Source organism: Coregonus clupeaformis, chromosome 19 (assembly GCF_020615455.1).
Source record: "Coregonus clupeaformis isolate EN_2021a chromosome 19, ASM2061545v1, whole genome shotgun sequence".
Taxonomy (NCBI): Eukaryota; Metazoa; Chordata; class Actinopteri; order Salmoniformes; family Salmonidae; genus Coregonus; species Coregonus clupeaformis.
The window spans coordinates 34,730,364-34,755,629 of record NC_059210.1 but is presented as its reverse complement, the minus strand read 5'-3'; the positions used below and the strand labels follow the sequence as shown (position 1 = coordinate 34,755,629).

The 25,266-nt window shown below is 43.8% G+C and overlaps 1 protein-coding gene across 6 annotated transcripts in view; it reads right to left on the bottom strand.

Annotated features, from left to right (window-relative positions):
- The window catches only part of LOC121532059 (ATP-binding cassette sub-family C member 8-like), a 168,425-nt gene that overhangs the window by 87,194 nt on the left and 55,965 nt on the right, over nt 1-25,266 (bottom strand). For 3 of the 6 annotated variants that reach the window (XM_045227177.1, XM_045227178.1, XM_045227180.1), the window contains exons 6-10: nt 23,120-23,368; nt 16,351-16,539; nt 7,067-7,231; nt 5,918-6,073; nt 1,339-1,473 (exon numbers count right to left, since the gene is read on the bottom strand). In XM_045227177.1, the coding sequence (XP_045083112.1) occupies nt 1,339-1,473; nt 5,918-6,073; nt 7,067-7,231; nt 16,351-16,539; nt 23,120-23,368 (894 nt within the window). The remainder of the gene's footprint in view (nt 1-1,338; nt 1,474-5,917; nt 6,074-7,066; nt 7,232-16,350; nt 16,540-23,119; nt 23,369-25,266) is intronic. The other 3 variants (XM_045227179.1, XM_045227181.1, XM_045227182.1) reach the window with 1 other exon arrangement.

Here is a 25,266-nt window from a genome sequence, read left to right as displayed (position 1 = left end):
TCATCAAAGTCTGGCATTCTCTGGATTTATGGTGCTTTCAAGACAACTGGGAACTCGGGGAAAAAAACAAGGTTGAATCATGATGACGTCAGTGATCTTCAGGTCGTAGCTCTAGAAAGAGGCACGAGTTCCGGATTTACAATTTTGAGTTGTCTGACCGTTCAAAACGTATTTTCCCAGTCGGAGCTCGTTTTTCCCGAGTTCCCAGTTGTCTTGAACTCACTGAAGTCAGATTTCGCAGTTCCGAGTTAAGTTGTTTTGAGCGCGGCACAAATCATGCTTCATTGACAGCATGGCCAACGTTGAATGATTATCATTTTAAACTTGGAAAAGAGACCCTTAATCCCAGACTTGGGACCACACAGCCACTCCACTGAATAGCAGGCTAGTGATTGCTTTGCAATGCTTGCAGTTAGCCACTGATTCCTTCCAAACCACTCATTGTTGAATTTGCGATTTCCAACTTGTTGTGTAATGTTTATGTCCAATGGCCGATGAGCACCGATACGTTTTATCTATAATTTCTCTTCATTATTTCTCTTCATATGACAAGGATTAAAAAGGATTTGCCAGTAGATTGTCGACTTGATTCATGATGATGACTGCTAGCTAAAATTTTGAAAGTATGATGTTGACATGATCAGTCCAATCAAAGCTACTGTAGATATAACGTGATTTGATGTCATTTTATCTGTGGCCAATGACCTTGAGCCTTCATGGATGGGCACTTTTAATGTAACTCCATGGCAGCACCAAAGGGGCTTGAATTTTCTAGCTCTACCCTTAGACTTGGCAGTGACATAGTGTACCCATGAGTGACAGAACACTGAGTCAATCACGGCACAACTAGAGAACATTACCAACACCTACGCTCTGTATTTTCCGCTGGCTGCCCCACCACCACAGAAACACCTGCATTTTGGAGCTGCCTTACTCAATAAAGCAAAAAAGAGACCATGTTTGTATGCGGCTTTATTAACATCAGTAGTTACACATGTGGAAAACCTTCAGCAAGTGGATGCGTAAGTAAACATTCCTTGTTCCAATTGTGTAATAACTGATAGCACTACAACCTTAATACCATGTCATTACATAGTATTACCCACTTAACTATGTTGTTACTACATTTATTACTATGTAGTTACATAGTAATAGATGCAACTTAATATAAAAGGGTTACTCAGGCCAGTGTAACACAAATGACAAAATACTCAAAAATAATTCAAAAGTAATGAAATACGTATTTAAAATACATGTAACAGAAATACTGCCCATCTCTGGCCATGGCTGTGAATCGCTTTGGATAAAAGTGTCATCTAAATGGCATTTATTACTCACCAGGGTGCTCTTCTGTGCTTGGGACAGCTTGGTGGCCACAAAGTACTGGACAGGGGCCAGGACAGCGATGACTGTGGCCCCGATCAAGGCACTGATCCCCAGGAGGTAGTAGAGCAGAATCACTCCCACAATGATCTGAAGAATACAATACAGAATGTTGTTTGGGCATTTTAAACCTTGGGAAATGTTAAGATCAGGGAAAATTGGATTGTACGCCTGATTGGACATGCAATTTAGTGGAACATGTGTGAATCGCAGCTTCTCTCTCTATCTCTCTCTCTCTCTCACACACACACACACACACACACACACACAAGCACACACACAAACACAATATGCCATTAACCTGTCTCCCATTGACCTTGAGAGAGAGAGAGTGTGGTAGGAGAAACTGACCGTGTCCAAATACCCATACTAGCATACTACATTGAACAAAAATATAAACGCAACATGCAACAATTTCAAAGATTTTACTGAGTTACTGTTCCTATAAGGAAAACAGTCAATTGAAATCAATTCATTAGGTCCAAATCTATGGATTTCACATGACTGGGAATACAGATATGCATCTGTTGGTCACAGACACAAAAAAAAAAAAAAGATAGGGGTGTGGATCAGAAAACCAGTCAGTATCTGGTGTGACCACCATTTGACTCATGCAGCGCAACCATGGTCCAAACACCAAGACAGTCGTGAAAAGGGCACGACAAAGCCTATGGGTCCTCAGATCCTCAAAAAGTTGTACAGCTACACCATCAAGAGCATCCTGACTGATTGCATCACCGCCTGGTATGGCAACTGCTTGGCCTCCGACCGCAAAGGCACTACAGAGGGAAGTGCGTACGGCCCAGACAAGCTTCCTGCCATCCAGGAACTCTATACCAGGCGGTGTCAGAGGAAGGCCCTAAAAATTGTCAAAGACTCCAGCCACCGTAGTCATAGACTGTTCTCTCTGCTACCGCATGGTAAGCGGTACCGGAGCGCCAAGTCTAGATCCAAAAGGATTCTTAACAGCTTCTACCCCCAAGCCATAAGACTCCTGAACAGCTAATCATGGCTACCTGGACTATTTGCATTTTTTTTTCTTATCTTTTAATTTTTTTACTGCATTGTTGGTTAAGGGCTTATAAGTAACCATTTCACTGTAAGGTCTACACCTGTTGTATTCGGCGCATGTGGCAAATAAAATGTGATTTGATTTGATTTTAAATACGCTTTTTGTGCGTATGGACAATTTTTGGGATCTTTTATTTCAGCTCATTAAACATGGGACCAACACTTTAAATGTTGTGTTTATATTTTGGTTCAGTATATTTCAAATTAAAATTTTTTCCACCAACACACATTTCCATGTATGGATTTAGAGAAAGGATATGAGAGATCATCACTGCTGTCACGATCGTCAAAAGGATTGGACCAATGCGCAGCGTGGAATGCGAACATACTTTATTATATATTCACCACACAAACAAAAACAACAAAACGATACGTGAAGTCCTTGGTAACAAACACAAACCAACACGGAACAAGATACCACCCCACACAAATGCCAAACGACTACCTAAGTATGGTTCCCAATCAGAGACAACAAGCAACAGCTGATTCACGTTGCCTCTGATTGAGAACCACCCCGGCCAACATAGAAACACATAACATAGACTCTACACACCCTGGCTCAACATAACAGAGTCCCCAGAGACAGGGCGTGACAGTACCCCCCCCAAAGGCGCGGACTGCGACCGCGCCAAACATAAACCGAACAGGGGAGGGCCGGGTGGGCATTCCTCCTCAGAGGCGGATCCGGCTCCGGGCTTGACCACCACCCTCTAACAACCCCCCCGTAGCGCCCCTGGTCTGGTCTGGCCCCGCTGGCTGGAGCTGGACATCGGTGGAGCGGATTGCTTAGGCTCCGGTGTGGAGCAGCTGACCGGTACCTGACCAGGCACCGGTGAAACGGGCACGGGCTGTGCTGGACTGACGACGCGCACCACAGGCTTGGTGCGGGGAGCAGGAATGGGCCGGACCGGGCTGGCGACGCGCACCATTGGCTTGGTGCGGGGAGCAGGAATGGGCCGGACCGGGCTGACGACGCGCACCCCTGGCTTGGTGCGGGGAGCAGGAACGGGCCGGACCGGGCTGACGATGCGCACCACAGGCTTGGTGCGGGGAGCAGGAATAGGCCGGGCCGGGCTGGCGACACGCACCATTGGCTTGGTGCGGGGAGCAGGAACAGGCCGGGTCGGGCTGGCGACGCGCACCATAGGCTTGGTGCGGGGAGCAGGAACAGGCCGGGCCGGGCTGGCGACGCGCACCATTGGCTTGGTGCGAGGGGCAGGAACAGGCCGGGCCGGGCTGGCGACGCGCACCACTGGCTTGGTGCGGGGAGCAGGAACAGGCCGGGCCGGGCTGGCGACGCGCACCACAGGCTTGGTGCGGGGAGCAGGAACAGGCCGGGCCGGGCTGGCGACGCGCACCATTGGCTTGGTGCGGGGAGCAGGAACAGGCCGGGCCGGGCTGGCGACGCGCACCATTGGCTTGGTGCGGGGAGCAGGAACAGGCCGGGCCGGGCTGGCGACGCGCACCACAGGCTTGGTGCGGGGAGCAGGAACAGGCCGGGCCGGGCTGGCGACGCGCACCATTGGCTTGGTGCGAGGGGCAGGAACAGGCCGGGCCGGGCTGGCGACGCGCACCATTGGCTTGGTGCGAGGGGCAGGAACAGGCCGGGCCGGGCTGGCGACGCGCACCATTGGCTTGGTGCGAGGGGCAGGAACAGGCCGGGCCGGGCTGGCGACGCGCACCATTGGCTTGGTGCGAGGGGCAGGAACAGGCCGGGCCGGGCTGGCGACGCGCACCATTGGCTTGGTGCGGGGAGCAGGGACGGGCCGAACCGGGCTGACTAAGCGCACCACTGTCTTGGTGCGGGGAGCAGGAACGGGCCGGGCTGGCGACGCGCACCATAGGCTTGGTGCGAGGGGCAGGAACAGGCCGGACCGGGCTGGCGACGCGCATCACAGGCTTGGTGCGAGGGACAGGAACAGGCCGGACCGCACTGGGAACACACACCACTGGCCTTATACGGGGATCAGGAACGGGCCGGACCGGACTGGCAACACACTTCAGTACCTCTCGCCGTGCCTCTACACTTTCCCTCCCTCTAATCACCAATGGCTCCCGTAACCCGGTGGCCTTTTCTCCTCGTCCACAAACTCGCCCTTTATCTGCCTCCAGCAGCCCCGTCGCCCATGCCATGTGCCCCCCCCTAAAAATGTATTGGGGGTGCCTCTCCCTCGTGGATATGCCCTCCATGGCTCTCGCCAGACTCTCCATCCTCTGCTCCCAAGTCCAACCTCTCTCCTCTTCACGCTGCTTGGCACAGTGTATGGTGGGATCTTCTGTCACGATCGTCAAAAGGATTGGACCAATGCGCAGCGTGGAATGCGAACATACTTTATTATATATTCACCACACGAACAAAAACAACAAAACGATACGTGAAGTCCTTGGTAACAAACACAAACCAACACGGAACAAGATACCACCCCACACAAATGCCAAACGACTACCTAAGTATGGTTCCCAATCAGAGACAACAAGCAACAGCTGATTCACGTTGCCTCTAATTGAGAACCACCCCGGCCAACATAGAAACACATGACATAGACTTTACACACCCTGGCTCAACATAACAGAGTCCCCAGAGACAGGGCGTGACAACTGCTTAACATGAATTATACATGCCATAGAGCATAAACCTGAAGGTCACACTGTTCTGTTGTAATATATAGTATGCAATAAATCTATTTCAAATCCATAGGGGCCTCCTGCTGTGCTTCTTCTTTTCTGCCTGGCTGTCTTTTTTAATTGTTCTACCCTTCTGACTCATATCCTGCGTTTGCCTTTGATACAGTAGATTAGACTAGAATACACTGTAATGGAAAACTGTCATTTACACTGTAATTTTGGATATTATCAGCAGTAAAATACTGTGAAACATTTTACTGCAGCATACTGTAAATTCTGGTACATTGTGGGAAGATTGTGGGGGAGGGAAGAATTGCTATATTTCAAATGGTACTGCAAGTCCATCCCACAGAATCAGTACTGTACTGTATTTTTAGAGATGCAAAAACCACTGTAAAAACATCCTGGCAGCCAGTTACCTGTAAATTACTGTAAAAAAAAAAGTAGTGAAATACAAAACCCAATTCAGTGAAATACAAAACCCAATCCCCTCAATGAAGTGAATTCATTCATCCATTAATTAATTAATTAATTCAGATTATGGTAGCATTTACTTTTTTTTACAGTACTATACAGTCAATTCTACAGTATTGTACTGTGTGTCATTACACAGTACTTGCTGTGATACTGTATTTAGATTACAGTAGGTGTACTGCAATATTAAATATAGTAACTTTCTTGCCTATTTACTGCCTGTAAATTACTGTCAAATTTACAGCAATCCCTTTACAGTGTACTGTAGACTAGAACCAAACAGAATATACCCAGATAGAATAGAATCAAATAAATCTGTATATAAACTAACCAAGTAGAGTAGAGTAGAACAGAATAGTGTTACCTGGACTGGCATGGCCCACAGGTTGGGACAGAGGAAGAAGAACCACATGAGCTGGTTGGTATCTATGGCTACCAGGTTGCAGATCTGTCCCACAGTCAGTTCTCCCATAGACATGTTGGAGGTGCACAGCCGCATTATCTTATTGTAGATCTTAGTCTGGAAGGAGAAGTTAGTCAGACACATCATAGGGAAACAGATAAATGATTGCTCCTCCCTCCCAAACCTGTTATATATTGTAGTTATCAGAGGACCTCGCCTTACAACAACTCACCTAACCTGTGATGTAGTTTGGCTACTCTCATTCTTAGTCCCCCCCACTGCTATACATGTATAATAATGACAACATAAGGGACAATGTACAGGTAACTGCCAAAATAAAGGGAACACTTGAGTAAATGAGGGATACAAAGTATATTGAAAACAGGTGCTTCCAAACAGGTGTGGTTGCTGAGTTAATTAACCAATTAACATCCCATCATGCTTAGGGTCATGTATAAAAATGCCCAATTGCCCATTATTTTGGCTACCATGGCTAGAAGAATAGATTTCAGTGACTTTGAAAAAGGGGTCTCGAAGGAGCATACAGGGTTTAATAAAGTGTGTGTGTGTGTGTGTGTGTGTGTGTGTGTGTGTGTGTGTGTCTCAGTCACCAGATCTCAACCCAATTGAACACATGGGAGATTCTGGAGCGGCGGCTGAGACCACCATCAACAAAACACCAAATTAAGGAATTTCTCGTGGGAGAATGGTGTCGCATCCCTCTCGACACTGCCAAGGCGCATTGAAGCTGTTCTGGTGGCTCGTGGTGGCCCAATGCTCTATTAAGACACTTTATGTTGGGGTTTCCTTTACTTGGCCAGTTACCTGTATGTCATTGTATGTATTGACAATGTATGACTGTACTCTCTATGAGCTCTACTGGGCTTCTACCATTGACAGGCATACTGTTCAAAATTGAAATATTGATACTGCATATGCTTTTGTGACACTAATTCCCTGTTTCTAAGTAATAGAGAATGAGAATAAGCATAAGGGGCAGAATGTCTTCACACAAATCTCCATTGACATCAATGTGTGATGTATGCGAAAGTTTGCAGAGATCATTTGTGCGATGTGGTCCCTTCTGTATATAGGCCAACAGTACAGTACCTGTATAGCCCCTCGTAAGTTGATGCCCGTCTCGATGGCCACATAATACGAGGCCTGGAGGAAGGTTCTCTGCAGGATCAGGGCGAAGAACAGCAGCACAGCCAGCACGTATGCATTTGCCAAGAACTCTTGAGAGGAGATAAAGTAGACCCCCAGCAGCTTTATCTGAAATCAAAGCGAGAGACACAGACATTGACCCAGTCAGTCAGCATCCCCAGTCAATATACTACACACATAGACAGGAGCTGCCAGCAGGGAGGGCAACGGATCAAAGAAAACACATCCCAGTATGGCGAGTCTGACTGTGACTGTTATTTCAAAATCTATAAAAGAGAATATGTACATCAGAGGGGAAAATGCTTTGATTTTCTATAAGGAAATTCTATTAATTCCTACCCCGTTGAGAAAAATAACTCCCAGACATTCCTTAAGATGATCAATGAACAATCAATCTCCTTAAAGTAATCTGCTGTATCTTTCTTATCTAACTACACACGCTAACACTCTTGATCATGTCAACTATTCTTGGCACACTCTCCCTCTTTCTGTCTGTACTATAATGATGATTATTATTATTATTGATTTTTTTGTCATTTAGCAGACGCTCTTATCCAGAGCGACTTACATTACTTTTAAAATGTTCATACAGGCCCCCCGTGGGAATCAAACCCACAACCCTGGCGTTGCAAACTCTACCAACTGAGCTACATCCCTGCCGGCCATTCCCTCCCCTACCCTGGACAACGCTGGGCCAATTGTGCGCCGCCCCATGGGTCTCCCGGTCGCGGCCGGCTACGACAGAGCCTGAATTCGAACCAGGATCTCTAGTGGCCTTAGACCACTGCGCCACTCAGGATGGCTGTCTTTAGTCATTCAGTTCTACCAGTGAATCACACCAAGGTTGGGGTCATACTGTACCAAATCCTCTGTCTTAAGGAAGTTCAATCAATGACAGAAGTCATCCTTTAGGTGTTGACCCTAACCTTGGATTATGCTGTCAATGGACTCAGGTGAGAGAGATATCTTATTTCTCATCTCTCCTATCTCTGAGGAGCCATTAATACTGGGACAGGTAATACATCATTCTAGCTTAGATATAATTTCGCAGGTCTCTCTCTCTCCCTGTCTCTCTCTCTCTCCCCGTCTCTCTCTCTCTCCCGTCTCTCTCTCTCCCGTCTCTCTCTCTCCCCGTCTCTCTCTCTCTCCCTGTCTCTCTCTCTCTCCCTGTCTCTCCCGCTCTCTCTTTCACACACTCATACATAGACACATTTTACAATCTTTTAATGGTATACAGTCGACTCCTGTCCTAAATGTATGTCATCTGAATGCAAATAAATACTGTGTTTGAGTACACTGCCCTTCAAGTTCCAGATTTCCATTTCTCTGGACATCTGGGTGCTCCATTGCAGGGATTCACAACAAGTTCTTGACAAGTTCCAAGCCATTGCATTTATAAATAGTTGACTACAAAGCCTTTTCTTGTCAGTCTACAGACTCATGGCATACGTTTTTGCTTGACAGCACTCTTTAATCTCTTCCAGGAGCGACTATTTCAGTCTACCTTCGGACCAAACACACTGTCAAGATAAAGACAGAGCCAGAAAAGAATGCTGTTTGCCTTCTATGAGTGTCTACAGATGACAGGTCCACCCACTGTTCAGCTCCTCTTTTAGATATTCTATTTCGTAACCTCTGAAAAAGTCATAAGATACCTTTTTTTCGGAAGAGGGCATTTCCCTTTTGCTTTCTATGAGTAGCTACAGAACACTTCTACAGTTACTGAGCCAAATCAGCAATATTCCATTACGCAACTCTGTGACTTCCAAACAACTAATGGAGGAGCTATTATTACAGCAGGAGAGGAGATCTGACTGCGGTCAGTAAAGGAGATCTGACAGATGCGTCCATGTCCTGTCTGCTCTGCTCTGAGTGGAATATGAGAGTTTGAGACAGACAGAAAGCAGCACGGTGAGCCCGCCAGTCATTAGCCTCATAAATACTTTATGGGCTTAAATGAGGAATTCACCTTTGAGGATAAGTGTGTCCTCCTTTTGGAGGACCTGACCTTTTAAAAGACGGGCTCAAATGTGTGTGTGTGTGTGTGTGTGTGTGTGCATGCACGCACCTACAGTGGGGAGAACAAGTATTTGATACACTGCTGATTTTGCAGGTTTTCCTACTTACAAAGCATGTAGAGGTCTGTAATTTTTATCATAAATACACTTCAACTGTGAGAGACGGAATCTAAAACAAAAATCCAGAAAATCACATTGTATGATTTTTAAGTAATTAATTTGCATTTTATTGCATGACATAAGTATTTGATACATCAGAAAAGCAGAACTTAATATTTGGTACAGAAACCTTTGTTTGCAATTACAGAGATCATACGTTTCCTGTAGGTCTTGACCAGGTTTGCACACACTGCAGCAGGGATTTTGGCCCACTCCTCCCATACAGACCTTCTCCAGATCCTTCAGGTTTTCGGGGCTGTCGCTGGGCAATACGGACTTTCAGCTCCCTCCAAAGATTTTCTATTGGGTTCAGGTCTGGAGACTGGCTAGGCCACTCCAGGACCTTGAGATGCTTCTTACGGAGCCACTCCTTAGTTGCCCTGGCTGTGTGTTTCGGGTCGTTGTCATGCTGGAAGACCCAGCCACGACTCATCTTCAATGCTCTTACTGAGGGAAGGAGGTTGTTGGCCAAGATCTCGCGATACATGGCCCCATCCATCCTCCCCTCAATACGGTGCAGTCGTCCTGTCCCCTTTGCAGAAAAGCATCCCCAAAGAATGATGTTTCCACCTCCATTCTTCATGGTTGGGATGGTGTTCTTGGGGTTGTACTCATCCTTCTTCTTCCTCCAAACACGGCGAGTGGAGTTTAGACCAAAAAGCTATATTTTTGTCTCATCAGACCACATGACCTTCTCCCATTCCACCTCTGGATCATCCAGATGGTCATTGGCAAACTTCAGACGGGCCTGGACATGCGCTGGTTTGAGCAGGGGGACCTTGCGTGTGCTGCAGGATTTTAATCCATGACGGCGTAGTGTGTTACTAATGGTTTTCTTTGAGACTGTGGTCCCAGCTCTCTTTAGGTCATTGACCAGGTCCTGCTGTGTAGTTCTGGGCTGATCCCTCACCTTCCTCATGATCATTGATGCCCCACGAGGTGAGATCTTGCATGGAGCCCCAGACCGAGGGTGATTGACCGTCATCTTGAACTTCTTCCATTTTCTAATAATTGCGCCAACAGTTGTTGCCTTCTCACCAAGCTGCTTGCCTATTGTCCTGTAGCCCATCCCAGCCTTGTGCAGGTCTACAATTGTATCCCTGATGTCCTTACACAGCTCTCTGGTCTTGGCCATTGTGGAGAGGTTGGAGTCTGTTTGATTGAGTGTGTGGACAGGTGTCTTTTATACAGGTAACGAGTTCAAACAGGTGCAGTTAATACAGGTAATGAGTGGCTTCTTAAAGAAAAACTAACAGGTCTGTGAGAGCTGGAATTCTTACTGGTTGGTAGGTGATCAAATACTTATGTCATGCAATAAAATGCAAAGTAATTGATTTTCTGGATTTTTGTTTTAGATTCCGTCTCTCACAGTTGAAGTGTACCTATGATAAAAATGACAGACCTCTACATGCTTTGTAAGTAGGAAAACCTGCAAAATCGTCAGTGTATCAAATACTTGTTCTCCCCACTGTATGTGTGTCCTTGCCCATCAGTGTACGCAGGGATGGGCAAAAATGACAAAATACAGATACAAAATACCATAAAGATCAATGTATCAAAATAAACTACAAAATATTTGTACATTTGCAAGTAGCCGGCCCAAACAACAACAACATTCTCAGTAACGGTTACAAAAAGGTTTTACTTGCTATGACTGTGATATGCTGTTGTTTAACTACCTTAGTTGAGCAAGTAAATTACCAAATTACAATTGTTCATTTTTACATATACATTTATATTTAGCTCATTTAGCTGATGTTTTTATCACACCATAGTGCTATGAGACTTCTGATACCAACGCAGGGTGAAAGGGGGGGCCACAAAATCTGAACCGCTATAAAAAAATCGAAAAGTATTTTGTATTTAGAAAATACAAATTACAGTATTTTGAAAATACTAAATACATTGGTGTAGTTCAGCCCAGTGTAATTGAAATGACAAAACACACAGAAGTAATTAAAATACATATTTAAAATACATGTAACATAAATACTGCCCATCTTTGAGTGTACGTGTGGGCTGTCTTTATCTAACTCCGAAGCTGTGACCAGAGATGGGCAGTATTTCTGTTACATGTATTTTAAATACGTATTTAAATTACTTTTGAGTATTTTGTCATTTTGTATTTCACCAGCCTGAACCACAATCCAATGTATTTTGTAACAAGAACCTTTCAAGACCTGTAATAATTTTCTATAACATTTTTTAGAGGTTCACAATTTTGTGTCCCCCTTTCACCCTGCAGTGGTATCAGCCGTAGCAAATAAAACATGTTTTTGTTACCGTTACTTGCAAATGTATTTTGTATTTAGAAATGTCAATATAATGTGCCTTCGGAAAGTATTCAGACCCCTTGACTTTTTCAACATTTTGTTACGTTACAGCCTTATTCTAAAATTGATTAAATGAATAAAAATCCTCAGGAATCTACGCACAAAACCCCATTATGACAAAGTGAAAACAGTTTCTTTGAAATTTTAGCAAATGTATTAAAAATGATACACTACCGGTCAAAAGTTTTAGAACACTCATTCAAGGACTTTTCTTTATTTTTACTATTTTCCACATTGTAGAATAATAGTGAAGACATCAAAACTATGAAATAACACATATGGAAACATGTAGTAACCAAAAAAGTGTTAAACCAATCAAAATATATTTTATATTTGACATTCTTCAAATAGCCACCCTTTGCCTTGATGACAGCTTTGCACACTCTTGGCATTCTCTCAACCAGCTTCACCTGGAATGCTTTTCCAACAGTCTTGAAGGAGTTCCCACATATGCAGAGTACTTGTTGGCTGCTTTTCCTTCACTCTGCTGTCCGACTCATCCCAAACCATCTCAATTTGGTTGAAGTCGGGAGATTGTGGAGACCAGGTCATCTGATGCAGCACTCCATCACTCTCCTTCTTGGTAAAATAGCCCTTACACAGCCTGGAGGTGTGTTGGATCATTGTCCTGTTGAAAAACAAATGATAGTCCCACTAAGCCCAAACCAGATGGGGTGGGGTATCACTGCAGAATGCTGTGGTAGCCATGCTGGTTAAGGGTGCCTTGAATTCTAAATAAATCCCAGGCAGTGTCACCAGCAAAGCACCCCCACACCATAACACCTCCTCCTCCATGCTTTACGGTTGGAAATACACATGCGGAGATCATCCATTCACCCACACCGCGTCTAACAAAGACACGGCGGTTGGAACCAAAAATCTCTAATTTGGACTCCAGACCAAAGGACACATTTCCACCGGTCTAATGTCCATTGCTTGTGCTTCTTGGCCCAAGCAAGTCTCTTCTTCTTATTGGTGTCCTTTAGTAGTGGTTTCTTTGCAGCAATTCGACCATGAAGGCCTGATTCACACAGTCTCCTCTGAACAGTTGATGTTGAGATGTGTCTGTTACCTGAACTCTGTGAAGCATTTATTTGGGCAGCAATTTCTAAGGCTGGTAACTCTAATGAACTTATCCTCTGCAGCAGAGGTAACTCTGGGTCTTCCATTCCTGTGGCGGTCCTCATGAGAGCCAGTTTCATCATAGAGCTTGATGGGTTTTGCGACTGCACTTGAAGAAACTTTCAAAGTTCTTGAAATGTTCCGTATTGACTGACCTTCTTGTCTTAAAGTAATGATGGACTGTTGTTTCTCTTTGCTTATTTGAGCTGTTCTTGCCATAATATGGACTTGGTCTTTTACCATATAGGGCTATTCTGTATACCCCCCCTACCTTGTCACAACACAACTGATGGGCTCAAACGCGTTAAGAAGGAAAGAAATTCAACAAATTAACTTTTAAGAAGGCACACATGTTAATTGAAATGCTTCTAGGTGACTACCTCATGAAGCTGGTTGAGAAAATGCCAAGAGTGTGCAAAGCTGTCATCAAGGCAAAGGGTGGCTATTTGAAGAATCTCAAATATAAAATATATTTTGATTTGTTTAACACTTTTTGGTTACTACTTGATTCCATATGTGTTATTTCATAGTTTTGATGTCTTCACTATTATTCTGCAATGTAGAAAATAGTAAAAATAAAGAAAAACCCTTGAATGAGTAGGTGTTCTAAAACTTTTGACCAGTAGTGTAAACAGAAATACCTTATTTACATATGTATTCAGACCCTTTGTTATGAGACTCGAAATTGAACATCCTGTTTCCATTGATCATCCTTGAGATGTTTCTACAACTTGATTGGAGTCCACCTGTGGTAAATTCAATTGATTGGACATGATTTGGAAAGGTACACACCTGTCTATATAAAGTCCCACAGTTTACAGTGCATGTAAGAGCAAAAACCAAGCATGAGGTCAAAGGGATTGTCCGTAGAGCTCTGAGACAGGATCGTGTCGAGGCACAGATCTGGGGAAGGGTACAAAAAAATTGAAGGTTCCCAAGAACACAGTGGCCTCCATTATTCTTAAATGGAAGAAGTTTGGAACCACCAAGACTCTTCCTAGAGCTGGCCTCCTGGCCAAACTGAGCAATCGGGGGAGAAGGGCCTTGGTCAGGGAGGTGACCAAGAACCCAATGGTCACTCTGACAGATCTATAGAGTTCCTCAGTGGAGATGGGAGAAACTTCCAGAAGGACAACCATCTCTGCAGAACTCCACCAATCAGTCCTTTATGGTAGAGTGGCCAGACGGAAGCCACTCCTCAGTAAAAGGCACATGACAGCCCGCTTGGAGTTTGCCAAAAGGCACCTAAAGACTCTCAGACCTTGAGAAACAAGATTCTCTGGTCTGATGAAACCAAGATTGAACTCTTTGGCCTGAATGACAAGCATCACGTCTGAAAGAAACCTGGCACCATCCCTACGGTGAAGCATGGTGGTGGTAGCATCATGCTGTGGGGAAGTTTTTCAGTGGCAGGGACTGGGAGACTAATCAGGATCGAGGAAAAGATGAATGGAGCAAAGTACAGAGATCCTTGATGAAAACCTGCTCCAGAGCGCTTAGGACCTCAGACTGGGGCAAAGGTTCACCTTCCAACAGGACAACAACCCTAAGCACACAGCCAAGACAACGCAGGAGTGGCTTCGGGACAAATCTGTGAATGTCCTTGAGTGGCCCAGCCAGAGCCCGGACTTGAACCCGATCGAACATCTCTGGAGAGACCTGAAAATAGCTGTCCAGCAACGCTCCCCATCCAACCTGACAGAGCTTGAGAGGATCTGCAGAGAAGAATGGGAGAAACTCCCCAAATACAGTTGTGCCAAGCTTGTAGCGTCATATCCAAGAAGGCTCGATGTTGTAATCGCTGCCAAAGGTACTTCAACAAAGTACTGAGCAAAGGGTCTGAATACTTATATAAATGTGATAGTTCAGTTTTTTATTTGTAATACATTTGCAAAATTTTCTAAAAACCTCTATTTGCTTTGTCATTATGGGGTATTGTGTGTAGATGGATGAGGGAAAAAAAACAATTTAATCAATTTTAGAATAAGGCTGTAACGTAACAAAATGTGGAAAAAGTAAAGAGGTACTTTCCGAAGGCACTGTACCTGTATTTTATGTAAATACAATAATTTGCAAAAGTATTTAGTATCTTAGTTTGATACATTGGTCTTTAGACTGTCTTATATTTGTTACAAGATACATTTTGATGTATCTTTTGCCCATCTCTGGCTGTGACTGAGATGCTCCCTCCTCCTCCTGACCATCTCCCTTTCACCCTGCATTGGTATCAGAAGTCTGATGGCACTACGGTGTGATAAGAGTGTCTGCTAAATGACCAAAATATGAATGTAAAAATGAACACTTGGTATTATTCTAATGAGCTCCCCCCCCGAAACAAGGCCAATAATAATAATACCCATTGTCCTTTGCAATTGTTACATTTAGGTCATTTAGCGGTCACTCTTATTCAGAGTGACTTACAGTCAGTGCATTCAACTAAGGTAAATAAATAACCACATATCACAGTCATAGCAAGTAAAAAGTTTCTTCTTTTTTTTTTACCATTACTGAGAATGTTGTATTTTGAAATTACAAAATACCTCAATATACCTGTATTTAATGTAAATACAATACTTGCAAAATTATTTCGTATTTTAGTTTGATACATTGGTTTTTATACTATCTTGTATTTGTTACAAGATACTGTACATTTTGATGGATCTTTTGCACATCTCTGGCTGTGACGGAGATGCTCCCTCCTCCTGACCCTCAATGTTTCCTCAACTACTCCGCTCACTATCTGAAGTGCTTGAACTGAACAACCCTCTGACCTAGCTACAGATTGTAACACCAGATAATGTGATTTAACCACCTAAATTTGACCAGTAGTTACTGGTGTGGCTATACAAAACGTTGGCAGAGATTTTTCAACTAACCTGATATTGGCGATAATATCTTCATCCTCAATTCGTGGAAACAAGAGTCTCATAAAACGTCTGTGTCCAGTTGCAGGGAGTCTGTTTGAATTTAGAAAATGCTCCATTATTAAAATAAATACTTTTTTGGGTCCATGAAGTAATCCAACAATGTGTGCGCCACCATCTTGTCTTTTTCAAGTCTTCTCTCATTGATTGTGACAGGTGACATCATGACATGCAGCACTTTGGGATGGCACCTGTCTCAATCAATGAGAGAAGATTTGAAAAATACACACATTGTTTGATTACTTCATGGACCAAAACATGCATTTATTTAAAGAACGGAGCATTTTCTAAATTCAAACGGACCCCCTGCAACTGCACACTGACATTTTATGAGACTCCTGTTTCCACGAATCGAGGTATTGCCAATATCAGGATAGTTGAAAAATCTCTGGCGACATTTTGTATAGCCACACCTGTAACTACCAGTATATTGGTGAAAATTTGGGGGGTTGAATCACATTATCTAGTGTTACAATCTGTAGCTACCTCTGACCAATCCATCTGACTTCTGAACTTTCTTGATTAGCTAACACCTTTATTGATTTACTTTGTTTTCTTACATTTCTCGATGTATACGCAATTTAGCTTTTAGCTGCCATGTATAAAAAAATTATTAAAAATAATAATAATAAAGAATAATATATGATAATAAATAATATATATATTCTCACCGGGGGCTGTATGGTGGGATTCTCCTTGCTGATGTGGTGGACGATGCCAGAGATACAGAGGGGCCCAGCGAAGCCCAGCAGGTCAGCCAGGAAGCGGAAGGTGATGCTGATGATGAGGGGACGTCCAAACGCCTGGCATAGGGCCCTCCAGATCCACTTAGGGTCCTGCGGCATGGAGCCCAGAGGCCTCTGCAAGAGGTGGAACGTCATGATTATATCAAATAAAAAAGTTAAAAATCACACAGCAAATCGGCCAGTGTTAACTTGAGTTGATATTTCCGTCTAACATTGCTAGTGTTGATTCAAGTGTTAAATTAACTCTGTAAGTGTTAAATTAACACTCACTGGTGTAAAATAACCCAAGTGTTAGTGTTAATAACCAGTGTTAATCCAAAACCACGCCCATTATTATAATATTTCCCAGCTTTATTGCAGGTTCATTGTTCTAATTGTTTGTTTCAATATCTATGATTTTTTATTAATCTTATGCTACTCAAATATAAATAGCATAGAACATTTTAAACTAATCCAATCAGATACTTGGACTTATTGCACTCGTTACTGAAATGGTTGTTTCTTGTTTAGATGGTTTAGGTAGTCTTCTTCTACCCAACCAGCAGTCATTCTGAATGCACGTTGTGGGTGAATACACATTCCAAACGTTGGATATCCCCACTCTGGCTTGATTCCAATAGGAATTACACTTCACTTTGCAAGCCATCATAATGTGACTTGCAGGCCTGAAAATGATGAGGTTGAGGCCACTGTATTTGGGTAAAACTAAACCCTCAAACATAAGGCTGTTGAATAATTCCATTTATTCATGATGTATTGGGCCTCCTGACTGGTGCAGCGGTCTAAGGCACTGCATTGCAGTGCTAGAGGCGTCACTACAGACCTGGGTTCAATCCCAGGCTGTGTCACAACCAGCAGTGATCGGGAGTCCCAATTGGGTTAGGGGAGGGTTTGGCTCATCACACTCTCTAGCGACTCCTTGTGGTGGGCCAGGCGCCTGCAGGCTGACCTCGGTCGTCAGTTGGCGGTTTCCTCCGACACATACGTGCGGCTGGCTTCCGGGTTAAGCGGGTGTAAAGAAGCGCGGTTTGGCGGGTCATGTTTCGGAGGATGCATGACTCGACCTTCGCCTCCCGAGCATGTTGGGGAGTTGCAGCGATAAGACAAGATTGAAAAACGGGGTAAAATAACACCCCAAAACAATATACACTGGGACTGTATATATATAAAAATGTATCTCACTTGGTGAAGGCAACAGGACAAAGAAAAATGACTGCAACAACCATGTCTCTGTCACTAACAAATAAAATCATGGGTGGTAACTTAATTTCTGATAACAATTAATCAGAAAGGCACCCTGGGAAATATACAAATAAGGCCTTACACTAAGCAGTGTGTTAATTTAATACTGAAAAGTGTGGACCCATATAGACACCAGACCAGTGTTGAATTTAACACTAAAGAATTTGCTGTGCAAGGTTCATGTAAAGTGCCACCTAAGTTCCTATTAAGGAATCTGAATACATTTATGTTCTATTGCTGCGGTTCTCATGGTCAGTCCTCCCCCCCACACACCATGTTGGTTTCTAAAAGGTCTTACACCAGAAAAACTAGGTCACACATCAAAAGGCTGTTAACATGACATGAAAAAGTAATTGGCCGGAAGAAAAACCTGCATACCCAACGTGATCAGGAGCAGTGCACCAGCCAGACAAAAACCCTACAGAACTAGGACAAGCATGGATCCCCTGCTGGCTCGCTATTTCTGTTGCAGCTTGGGATTCAGTGTTTAATTAGGGAAGAAGGAGAAGAGCGTAGTTCTCGTGCTTCTCATCTCAGTGGTTCCCTAGTAATGATGTCCTCCCAGTTTTGCCGTCTCATGAGTTCAGTTTTAATGACTCCTAGGCTACTGTGACACCACACAATGGGACCTCACAGAAGAGATTAGCTCAGATCCTACAATACACCAGCATTTAGCCATTGCAGGCATTTGTGTGCCATCAAAATGTTTGTCTGATCTCAATATTTGAAACAAAGGTTTAAACCCTCCATGTATACTGTATGAAGGATAAATATTCAGAGGCCAAACATTTTGAATGTTAAACTATTTATTGTAGTTATTCCACTGCCACTGACAATGCGTTGTTTACACATTTAGAGTTTGTGATGATCATTTTACATTTACGTCATTTAGCAGACGCTCTTATCCAGAGCGACTTACAGTTAGTGAGTGCATTATTTTCATACTGGCCCCCCGTGGGAATCGAACCCATAACCCTGGCGTTGCAAGCGCCATGCTCTACCAACTGAGCTACACAGGGCCCGTGTAGAGAGAGAGAGCATCTGGCTACTCTGGCTAGAGTAGTAAACAAGCCACAAACAGCCTCTCTGTCTGTGTGTGTCTGTGTGTGCACGTGCGTGTGTAAGTGTGTGTGTGTGTCCTGGCTTTCCCACTCCTCTCTAGGGGGTGATGGTCCTGGCTTGGAGGCAGCCTCTGGTCAGGCTTTTTGATGCAGAGAGCACAGGGGCAGATACATAAATAAACACATTTGATTCTTCCGACTTTCACTTGGTGTATGTGTGTGACTTTCCAGTTTCATGGATACAAATGTACACGTCACGTCCCAAGCCATACATGCGTTCTAGCTCATATAGGATTTGTCACTTTACACACTAACCGTCATAAATCAGGCCCTATGGCTATTTTCCCTTGGGCCCCATCTCACCCAAATCCAAATATGTATTTATGCATATGGTTTCTAGTTAGACAGCAATGAGTATATGTTCTGTTCATACCCTAGTGCTGTACTGTAGTGTAAATACCTATATGCTTGTTTTAACCCTACACTTGTTTCTACCCACCCCAGAGCGACTGCATTCATCTTAAGATAGCTAGGTGAGACAACAACACATCACAATCATATCAAGTACAAAGTATTTATGAACAAAGTCAGTCCTAGTGGGAAAAGAGAAGTGCATTTGGGGGGGTTTCGGAGGCGTCGTGAGAGTTTTTTAACATACTCTTCAAAGAGGTAGGGTTTCAGACGTTTTCGAAAGATGGGCCGGGACTCCACTGTCCCGACTTTAGGGGGAAGCACGTTCCACCACTGGGGTGCCAGGACAGAGAAGAGCTTTGACTCGGCTGAGCGGGAGCTTCCCTCCCGTAGGGGTGGGAGGGCCAAGAGAACAGAGGTGGCGGAACAGAGTGCTCAGGTTGAGATGTAGGGTTTGAGCATAGCCTGAAGGTAAGGAGGTGCAAAGTAGCGGGGTGACATGGGAGAACTTAGGAAGGTTGAACATCAGGTGGGCTGCGGCATTCTGGATAAATTGCAGGGGTATGATGGCACAAGCGGGGAGCCCAGCCAACAGAGAGTTGCAGTAGTCTAGACGGTTACAAGTGCCTGGATTAGGACCTGTGCCGCTTCCTGTGTGAGGAAAGGTCGTACTCTACGGATGTTGTAGAGCATGAACCTGCACGAGCGAGTCACTGATGTTTGCAGAGAACGACAGGTGTTGTCCAGGGTCACACCAAGGTTTTTTGAACTCTGGGAGATGGACAATGTGGAGTTGTCAAGCATGATGGAGAGGTCTTGAAGCGGGCAGGCCTTTCCCTGGAGGAAGAGCAGCTCCGTTTAGTCGAGGTTGAGGTTGAGCTTGAGGTGGTGGGTCGACATCCAAGTGGAGATGTCTGCCAGGCATGCAGAGATGCGTGTCGCCACCTGGGTGTCAGAAGGGGGTAAGAAGAAGAGTAGTTGAGTGTCATCCGCATAGCAATGATTGGAGAGACCATGTGAGGATATGACAGAGCCGAGCGACTTCGTGTAAAGAGAAAAGAGGAGAGTGCCTAGAACTGAGCCCTGGGGAACACCAGTAGTGAGAGTACATGGTGCAGACACAGATCCTCTCCACGCCACCTGGTGGGAGCGACTTGCCAGGTAGGATGCAATACAGGAGTGTGCAGAGCCTGAGACGCCCAACCCTGAAAGGGTGGAGAGGAGGATCTGATGGTTCACGGTGTCTAGGAGGATGAGAACAAAGGGATGAGAGTCAGCTTTGGCAGAGCGGAGAGCCTCTGTGACCCAGAGGAGAGCGGTCTCAGTTGAGTGAGTCACCTTGAAGCCTGACTGGTTAGGATCAAGAAGATGGTTCTGAGAGAGATAACGAGAGTTGTTCAGACGGTGTTCTCTCTCAGTGAGACACAACAACACGTGGCAGGGGACAGAGGTCAAGGATCAAAAGTTACATCGGGGTCAGGGTTTTCCAGTGCGCACTGGACTCTGAGGTCAATGAGACAGTCTCGGCTGCTTGTGCGTCCGCAGCCACACTTCCTTCCGGGAGGAGAGAAGGATGAGAGAGATGGAGGGATGAAGTAGAGAGATGAAGGAGGGGAAAAGAGGACTAAAAGACTAAGAGGAGCAAGGTCATTCTCATTCTACTGTGAACACTGCGACTTTTTGACCCCTCGCAGGGTGAAAGAACTAGACTTTTCATGGGAAGCAAGTGGGAGGTGTGTGTGTGTGTGTGGCGACGGGGTTTGTCCCTCTGCTACTCTGTGTGATGATTAAAGTCTCAAGTTTCACAGAGTCCGTTCGTTTTAAATCAACAAAGCAACGTATAAGCAAAATAACATTATTTAGCCTGCAGAGTTACCAGATATGGCTTGACAAGTTACATGATCTTATTTCCTGTGAAACTGGACAGTCACACACAGTAAGGGAACCGGAATGTTGGATGTGTGTGTGTGTGTGTGTGTGTGTGTGTGTGTGTGTGAGAGAGTGGGGATATATCAGTTCAGTGTTAACTATAGAGGAAAATCATCTATTTGAAATCCATCTCAGTTTTACGGATGCATGCAGTCAAATCACCACAGGCCATTGGAGAAAAAATAAAATCAATGCTTTTTAATTATTCCTATTCCCATTTTCTTTACATAATCTAACTGGGCAAGCTGCATTGACGCAAGCTAAAAAAAAGCAATACAAACAGAATATGTCATGCTTCAAAAGAAACCAAAACATACTGTGCAATCTGTTCTTATATAAACACTTCATACTGTCTTAATTTGTCGCTGTGTGGAACATCCAAGCTAATCCCCTGCGCTGTAAAAAAAAAAAAAAATCCTGTAATATTGTAATATATACTGTAATATTTGGTACCGTTGTTTTACGGTAACTAACAAGTAACTGGCTGTCAGTAAGTTACTGTAAAATCAGAGCAATGACAAACATTACATTACTGTTAAATGTACTGTATAATACTATAAATAAGTAAATGCTACTGTAATTGTAATTAATTAAATTAATTGAAGGGAAGTGGGGTTTGCATTTTACAGTATTTTACTGTAATTACATGGGATTGGTGCAAGCAGATTGGCTGCTAGGTAATGTGTTTTCATATTACAGCATATCAAATATACAGTACCAGTCAAAAGTTTGGACACACCTACTCATTCAATGTTTTTTCTTTATTTTTCCTATTTTCTACATTGTATAATAATATTGAAGACATCAAAACTATAAAATAACACATATGGAATCATGTAGTAACCAAAAAAAGTCTTAAACAAATGAAAATATATTTTAGATTTTAGATTCTTCAAAGTAGCCACGCTTTGCCTTGATGACAGCTTTGCACACTCTTGGCATTCTTGCAACCAGCTTAATAAGGTAGTCACCTGGAATGCATTTAAATTAACAGGTGTGCTTCTTAAAAGTTAATTTGTGGAATTTCTATCCTTGTTAATGTGTTTGAGCCAATCAGTTGTGTTGTGGCAAGGTGGGGGTTGGGGTATACAGAAGATAGCACTATTTGGTAAGATACCAAGTCCATATTATGGCAAGAACTGCTCAAATAAGCAAAGAGAAACGTCAGTCAATCTGGAAATTTTCAAGAACTTTGAACGTTTCTTCAAGTGCAGTCGCAAAAACCATCAAGCGCTATGATGAAACTGGCTCTCATGAGGACCGCCACAGGAAAGGAAGACCCAGAGTTACCTCTGCTGCAGAGGATAAGTTCATTAGAGTTAACTGCACCTCAGATTGCAGCCCAAATAAATGCTTCACAGAGTTCAAGTAACAGACACATCTCAACATCAACTGTTCAGAGGAGACTGTGTGAATCAGGTCTTCATGGTCGAATTGCTGCAAAGAAACCACTACTAAAGGACACCAATAATAAGAAGAGACTTGCTTGGGCCAAGAAACACGAGCAATGGACATTAGACCGGTGGAAATCTGTCCTTTGGTCTCACGCATCCCATTGACAGATCTATGGTACCATTTATGTTTACGTCGTCTGTCTACGTGAGCCAGAAACAACAATACCATGCAGCCACTAATGGTCAAAAGGTTTTTGGCGCTCCAAAAATACAGTAGAAAACTGTATTCTTACAAAACTATTCAAAATACAACACTTTTTTTTTTTACCTCTATTTTATTATTATTTACTTTATTTTTTATTATAACTTCTTTACAGTAATGTACTATTAAATCAAAGTTTCTTTGGAATTTACGGTATCATTTACCAGTTACGCCTAAAATCATCCACACTGGAAAACATTACCTGTTGTTTTTACGGTAACTTACAGGCAGCCAGTAAGTTACTGTAAACGGTATCCAATACTGTTACTGTAATCTTTTTTTACCATTGTTTTTAAGGTAACTTACAGCCCACTTGCTGCCGTCTCTCTCTCTCTCTCTCTCTCTCTCTCTCTCTCTCTCACTCTCTCTTTCTCTCACATGCTCGGTATTACTACCTTTACCCTCTGACTCTCGAAAGCCTTGCGGAGCTTCAGATAGTTGGTGAGGGCTCGCATGGCGATGGGCAGTTTGCCGATGACCTTGAGGTCGATGGGGCGGCGGTGGGCTGCCGTGATGAAGGTGTTCATCCACCAGTAAGTGGCCTTGGACAGCAGGTTGACAAAGGGCTGCAGGAACCTCACCCCCAGGTCCTGCAGGTCCTCTGGGGGTTTCACCTCCGTAGCCTCAGTGAAACACAGGTAGCGCTGTGGGGAGAGACAGCGGGAGAGAGGAGTTATTAAGTGGGAAGAGCGAGCGAAAGACAGATGGAGGAAAGTATGGTGAGAAAAAATGCACTAAAAGAGAGAGACACAATCAGAACTTTGAACACAAATGTGAACAACGGAAAGACCTACGCAACTATTCACTAACGTATATCCAGTTTCGGCAACACAAACCCTGCCAAGTTTTTGAGAGATAATGATTATCTTGTTGGCCTGTGAGCAACTGGATATGACGGATGGTGTCTGATAAATATGGGTGATGTAGAGTATCTGACAGGGAAGCTTGCTCTGTTGTGTATTCAATTATGGGTTGCCTGGTCACTTCTTGGCAAATGCATCAATGCCTTGGCAAAGCCTCCCTGTATCATACACTGAAATAAGAAACCCTGAATTGTGTTCACTTGAGCTATTCAACTTTAGAGCTTTGTTGAAGAGAAGTATTATGGCCTGCACTAGGTCTAACAACGAGGCACACTTCTGGTGCCCTGAGCACTGAAACGGGACGACACTTAGAGTGAAACCCTAATGTAACAGAGTCAGTTCAGTTCAGCAGTGAGAGTCTCAGCTTGAGGGAAACTAGGTTACTGAAGAATTACAGCATAGACACATAACCTCCAAACACTTACAGAGAATAGGCCCACCAGGTAAAACAGAAACTTAAAAAATAAAGTGTTTCTTAAAATATTTCTTAAAGTTGGAATCCATAGCGGTGAAACTGCCAGGTCCATTTGTGATATTACAACAACAGAGACGTTACCCCCCGGACATCACTGCACATCATTGCACGCGCGATAGAACACCAGAGTTTCTTCAAACTGCATTGTTGGTTAAGGGCTTTTAAGTAAGCATTTCACTGTAAGGTCTACACTGGTTGTATTCGGCGCATGTGACAAATACAATTTGATTTGATTTGATTTGAGTATGTACTACAATATTTTTTTACCACGAAGCTGGAGCTCCTCTTCTCCATTTAATAAACAAAACAAAAAGAATAACAAATACGCCTGGAGCGGCTAGTGGCACTGTTTCCTCTAATGCGGATCTCAGCTTTAAACGTAAAGTTACTTTTTTTATTTTCTAAACTCACATCTAAATGTCTAACCAAAACCTTTTCAATAGACAGGACATGGCAATCATTACTGCATCTTGTCAGTACATCTGAGGGTATAGTTTCACACTGTTTAATTTATATCTGCAGAAATAATTACCACTTTCTAAAGGGTATCACTAGCTAGGTTTCCATTCAATTGGCGACAGATTTTCATGCGAATATTCTAAAATCGGCATAAATAAAATATGCGCATTTCAGACATGGAATGCAACGCAATGTGCTTTACAGGAAAAAACAAATAAAAAACAATGAAAATAAAAGCTGAAATAGTTCCTACAGACTACTAGACTACTTCCAACCCTGTAACACAAAAACATACTATCTGCACAACAACAAAGACCTCTTCCAGTATGGTAAAAAGGGCTTTTTTGTCTTCTCACAGTTACCAAGTTAGGCAAGCTTGCATATACTATATATACAAAAGTATGTGGACATCCCTTCAAATTAGTGGAGTCGGCTATTTCAGCCACACCTGTTGCTGACAGGTGTATAAAATCGAGCACACAGCCATGCAATCTCCATAGACAAACACTGGCAGTAGAATGGCCTTACTGAAGAGCTCAGTGACTTTCAACGTGGCACCGTCATAGGATGCCATCTTTCAAACAAGTCAGTTCGTCAAATGTCTGCCCTGCTAGAGCTGCCTCGGTCAACTGTAAGTGCTGGTATTGTGAAGTGGAAACATCTAGGAGCAACAAGGGCTCAGCCGCGAAGTGGTAGGCCACACAAGCTCACAGAACGGGAACGCTGAGTGCTGAAGCACGTAGCA